Source organism: Mugil cephalus, chromosome 8, assembly GCF_022458985.1.
Source record: "Mugil cephalus isolate CIBA_MC_2020 chromosome 8, CIBA_Mcephalus_1.1, whole genome shotgun sequence".
Lineage (NCBI taxonomy): Eukaryota > Metazoa > Chordata > Actinopteri > Mugiliformes > Mugilidae > Mugil > Mugil cephalus.
Genome location: NC_061777.1, coordinates 3,278,891 through 3,284,890, shown reverse-complemented (window position 1 = coordinate 3,284,890; position 6,000 = coordinate 3,278,891). Strand labels below are relative to the sequence as shown.

General features: G+C 37.7%; 1 protein-coding gene across 1 annotated transcript; it reads left to right on the top strand.

The window, feature by feature from the left end:
* The first annotated feature begins 1,025 nt into the window (after nt 1-1,025).
* On the top strand, nt 1,026-4,998 carry LOC125012438. The gene is made up of 3 exons (XM_047592398.1): nt 1,026-2,382; nt 2,547-2,680; nt 3,800-4,998. Exons 1-3 carry the CDS (start codon nt 2,265-2,267, stop codon nt 4,220-4,222), a joined length of 675 nt encoding a protein of 224 aa, XP_047448354.1. The 5' UTR covers nt 1,026-2,264; the 3' UTR covers nt 4,223-4,998.
* The last annotated feature ends 1,002 nt before the right edge of the window (nt 4,999-6,000 follow it).

Below are 6,000 nucleotides of genomic sequence, written 5' to 3'. Positions count from 1 at the left end.
TTTATACAATTTGAAGTAAAAGTTTTCTGTAAACATTTTGCATTCTTTGTGCCACTTCATTCATTAAAAATGATTGAAAATAGATATTTCTTCACTGACTTATAATGACATTTTAGGAGTTCCTTGAATTCTTAAGGCATTATTGCCGCATAACTACGTATTCCAACAAATATTGACTACCGCATGACCAGCAGACTCCCATGATCTGTCACTCTAATGATTCAACTAGGTGAAGTTAGGATGACTCTTGTTTATGGTGCTTAAAGATAAAGTGAGAAATATTATTAATGATAATGACTTTCCGGGAAATACCGTCTTTAAAAGCAGGTCTTGGTGCAGTCATTTCGAAGAGGTCACTTCTCTGTTTTTGAGACTGGGGTGAGTTATAACGAACCCTGTCTTGAAGTTATAATAGCTTCATAATTCCCACCTGGTGATAAAGAAGTGCTCTGAATTGTGATATTTCTGTAACAATCGGAATTAAGGCATATATGTAAGTCAAAAGCAAAGGCTCAATTAAAAATAACTCAACCCGGCATAGGAAAAAAAATGGCAGTAATTGCTTCAGTTTTAACAAGATGGCTAAAAATCGAAGCTAGAGAACTGACGTTTTTGTGGAATTATTTAAAATCTATGACAGTCATGTTCTGGAGATGAAATGTATATAAATTAAACACCACTTGCATAGACATGAGATGCACTAAAGTGGTTATTATCCACTGGGAACCATGGATAATAATCAACAAAACTAAAACAAAAGAGGACCCAGAAATTAACCTTGAGGCACACCAGGTCTGGAAGGCTCCCATCAAAGAGGTAAGCAAAAGTCAAGATTTGAAATATAGATTAGGATGGATGTTTAACACAGAGCAAACTAGAATCTTAATGACTCTTATGATTCTTATGAGATTATAGAAGAAAGAAATAATAAAATAACGTTTGCCGTGTTAAATATGTGTGAGATAACTTTACGCTGCTTGGTTGACCATTAAAAAGAAGAATAAATTAAATTTTCACTTCGGCACCAACGGAAAATTGATTACGATTGTGATATCAAACTAGGAAACCACTGTAGGTGTGAGGTCTGTGAAAGATTTTGGCTGGTGATGTTCTATACCGCTGATTTCCTTTCCGATCCGACACTGAGTAAAATTTAGGCTGGCGTCAGCGATACCGATCCGATATCTGTGGGCAGATACACCATAACGATTCTCGTAAATCTAAAAAAGAAAAATGCAGTAGTGTATTTTTAAAATCATAAATTCATAAAGAATACAAGACATCAGAGTAATTTATTTATTTATTAAGTATATTGAGGTAGTGGCCGAGTTAATACAACAACAGAAAAGCCAAACAGAGACACAGTCTTACACAATGTGAAAATGCCGTTTCAAACACTAAAAAAAAAAATTGTAAAATAATAATAATAAAACCATTGAAATATATTATTGTTTAAATATAAAGAACTACTACAAAACGAAAACTTGCATCTTAATTGTGACCCTGTTCTCTTCTGTCCTCCTCCTCATTAATGCCTCGTGTTGTGTGATGTGGTTTAACCTAAGTAACCGAAAGTATCGGTATTTTGATTTGAGAATCGGTTTTAGAGCGTAAAGACCTGGTATTGGAAGTACTGATATTTTAGCATCGATCTGCACTTCACTAAGTTTGGTCCGACATTTAAAACTGTGTCATCAATAATTGAGTGCAAATTGACACATTGTTATGTTTGGGAGTGAACCCAACAGTCCTAACATCCACCTGCTTGCCTGTTATTGAAATGCATTTAAAATCCTAATTAGGATCTACTGAGTTATGTAATTTATGCTGAACAAATGAAACAGTTTTCAACCTGTGCTACAGGTGACCTGTGTTCCCTTAAAGCTGACCAATGTCAGCTAATAACTTTTGTGATTTAATATGTTTAATATGGTACCTACTATCATATCATTTTTAAAAGTCTGAATGAAAGAACCTCTATGTTACTTTGATTATCTCATAAAAATTGCAAGGATTGTAGAAAAATATGGATTTTGTTCTCCATCCCTCTAAGTTGGATCTGAATCTCCCGGGTTAAGAAGTTATTAGTATGAATGGATCCACCAATACAAACTTTTCTGTGTTGTCATTGTTTGCGGGTCGGATGAGCGCTGACTCACATCTGTGTTAAAATATATTGTCAGCAAGCAAGGGAAAAGTGTTGTGACACATCATCATGGAATTCTTGTGATGTTGTTACGGTGTGTCAGAGTTGGTGGGTGTGGATGATATGTATATATAAGCAGGTTGTAGCAGTGCAGATTTACAACACACAGTGTTTTGTTATTTTTATTTTTTTGTTGCTGCTGTCAACATCACTCAAAAGACCCACGATGTTCCATGGTAAATATCTTCTTAATATTTGTTTTACGGCTACTAATAATGCAATTTAGTGTTTGTTTGCTCTCTTTGCTATAAGCAGTGTATTAAATAATGACGAAGTTGTTTAAGTGTATTTTTACCTCATCCTCTGTTTGATTCACTTGCATCCATGTGATCTGTTCCAGTGCTTGCCTTGGTGATCCTGGTTCAGTGGCGCCCTGTGTTTCCCGCTCCAGTTAAGCCCAGCTGTGACATAGACGACACTGTGCGTCTTACAAAACTTCTTCAACATGAGGCAACACTGCTACTAAACGCATATGTAAGTAATACCACCCAGTGATTCTTGTATGATATGCTTCCTGTGCATGTAGCTGCTAGAAAGTGATATTTAAACCAGTACTACTACTATTATTCATGATATCTGATGACGCCTGCAGCCTGCAGCCAGCAGCCAGCAGCCGTTTTTTGTTTGTTTGGTTTTTTTTTTTTGGATTAATATCATCTGAGCCTCTTGAGCTTTCATGGTGCCGCCGCCGTTACTTAGGACACTGTAGGAAGACATGAGCGGTTTATCCGACTCAGCTATCTGATCATTTTGTTTCCGCGCAAGTCATGACTCAACTCAAAAGTAAAGAGCTCGGTCCAGTATGTTCTAAAGCTGATCGAAAAAAGGCTTATGCTATATGCTTCAGGAGCAGCCAAATTAACTCACATGGTTTAAACCGTAGGTCTTCAACAGGGGGTCTGCAATCCCTTAGGGTAGACATTTTTGTATATTTTTTAATGATCTCCCCATCAGTTTGGGGGTCCTTGGCCTGAATAACGTCGAAGAACCCTGGTTTAAATAGAGATGTCAGCATTGACTGCATCTGCTGTGCACTGCACAGTAAGAAAGGTTGATGAGTGTTCTGGATAGCATGTCACATAACCCCGGGAACAAAGCTGAAACAAAAGCAAATAGCCTTCTCATACGGCTGCCTCCATTCTAAAAGTCTTAATGAGGGACTTAATGATGTAATTAGGGATATCTCTCTGCGGTGGACTAAGATACAGACAGCACCCAGATGCACAGACATGGTTGTGATAGGAGCATTAGCCAGAACCATTAATGGGCAAGAAACTCTGCACTCAGAACCTTTTTCACCTCTCGGCGAGCTCCTAGCGGGAGGAGCTGTCGGGTCTGCAGCAACTTAATGCAGTTGTGACGTGAAAATTATCTGCTATCCGTTTTAATTATTTCATTTACTTAAGGTGTGTCGTAAGGTATGTTATTTACCTTACAGTCCTTATGACCCGTGCTAAATTGCATTTAAAATCTTATTAACACAGTGTAGTATGTAGGATTTAACCCATATCACCACACCATAAATATAACATTTTTTAATTTTGAGATTGAGAGTGAATTAGTAAAAATACTTTTTTTTCCCCGACCTCATAGCAAAAGTTTCACGGACCAATTGAAGATTCAGTCCCTGAGGACGTACCTGACTCCGAAGTATCTGGTACCAGCGTCACTGAGAAGCTCCTGGACGTCTGCAACAAGCACATGCTTTTTAGTTTGCACATTTTACAAGTGGAGGCATATCAGAAGGACCTTCTGGCTGACCCGAAACCTCTCCTGGACGACTTGTCACCATTGAAACTGAGACTGACGAGCAACTACCTTTTGAGCAGAGTAAAGGTCATCATCCAGCACATTGAGGGGGAAATCCCTGAGCTGACAACGCCAGCGCCGCTTCAGCTGTCCCACAATGATGACTACACAAAGAAAGTGTACGGATGGGGCGTCATAGTCAGAGTGGTGGAGTGGCTGAAACAAGTGTCGCAGGTGCTCGAGGAGGCTCGGGAAGTGTGTGACTGACACGACGCTCCTCCTCTGACACTCTAACGGCTAACGTCTATATGCTATGAAAATGTATTTTTTATTTATTTGTCTGTGTAACCTGTGAACAGACAGACAAGCAGCATGTGATGTGGTTTTCAGATTGGACTATTTATGTATTTATTTAAGATGTATTTATTTTCTTAATAGTATTTTTGTTACACCGTATTTATGAACGGGTAAGGGGGAGTTACGTTGCCTTGCCCGTTGCTACTGACAGCAGACTAATGGAACCCAAACAAATGAAATGTTTCACTTTCATGTTTGTTTCTTCAGGGAAATGAGACACATATTACAGATCTGTGAGGCGCACCTAGGGCTGCCCTCATGACTTGCGTAGAATTTTTGAGTAATTTTTTTAAGCAGAAACCTCAGAGGAGTGAAAAGCAAAGTAATTTGTCAAAGTCACTGTGGTCGGCCAGTGATGAGTGGAAACAGGTTTGCGTCGTGAGGAAACGTGGACGTGCCAGTGTTTCTGCAATGACTGGCATTTTGTATTTTACACAAGAACATGAGAACATGTTAGCAGAGGCCCTGAAATCTTAAACGGATGCTTTGATTGCGCAGTGTGTGCCGCAAATGTCTTTATGAGCCTGAGCAGGTGGCACCGTGAGTCCAAGAAGTGAAAGAGAAGTCCTCTTCAACTTTTATTTATTATTTATGTTCTGTCTTCAGATTCCCTCAAAGGTTGCAGTGTTCATTTCCTTCCAGTTTTTTCAATATTTTTGTAATATAAAGCTCTTTATGTCGAAGCAGATTCTGTCTTTATGTTCTGTGTCAAAGTAGCTGCACCCACAAACGGCTTCTGTAAAGTCTGAAACTGAAACTTTACTGAAAGTGATCACAGTAGCTCAGTTGCACATAAAAAAACCCTATTGAGAAGCACAAGGAAAATATATATAAATATATACTATATATATATATATATATATATATATATATATATATATATATATATATATATATATATATATATATATATATATATATATATATATAAATACATAAAAGTGTGTGAGAGTGTAAATTGAGACAACTTTGATCCATGGAGCAACAACATTTTCTGTTTCTATGAACCATGGGTGCATGCAACTGTCGATGTCTTGGCCCATACCACCACCGATGTCACCAACGATATAAAGCTTAATATAACATAAGCGCTGCAGCGCTTCAGGAGGCACAGGAAGTGCATGACTAACACAACGCCGGAAGTCATAAGGGTACTGCCAGTTCAATTCAATGAAGCACAGACATTTCTTCAAAAGAAGGAAAATAAATAGAAAAAGAAAAAAAAACGATGTATAATGTCGTCTTTCTAGGAAAGGAGCTGATCCCACTGATGGTGTGTTGAGTAATAGTGTATGTGTGTTTAGAGAGAAAAACATTTACACAATTTGCATATAAATAAATGCACAATAAAAAGAGACATCAGTAAATATATAATCTATACGTAGAAAGGATAAAATAAGGTGCAATTCACATTAATAACATGGAGTAACATAGATTCTGCTCTATTCTGTATATATATTTATATATTTATTATTTATTTATTTTTTTTAACTTAATTTTTAATTTACTTTAAAGACAACACCACCTGACTGTTCTTGAACCCCCTTCAAGAGATCAAACCAGCGGTGCAGGATGAGAAAATACCTTCGGCGCGTTAAAAACCGGTCTGAACCGCACGAAAGGATATCGTCGAGCCGTTAGAGTCACAGTCTACGCACATAAAGTATTGCTTTAGAGCAGCGAAAGGA

Excerpts from the sequence above, each read along its gene's own strand:
- LOC125012438 (XM_047592398.1), top strand. The coding sequence starts at position 2,265 with ATGATATGTATATATAAGCAGGTTGTAGCAGTGCAGATTTACAACACA. Across the intron at positions 2,383-2,546 it reads AAGACCCACGATGTTCCATG|TGCTTGCCTTGGTGATCCTG; the intron begins GTAAATATCTTC and ends GATCTGTTCCAG. Across the intron at positions 2,681-3,799 it reads CACTGCTACTAAACGCATAT|CAAAAGTTTCACGGACCAAT; the intron begins GTAAGTAATACC and ends CCGACCTCATAG.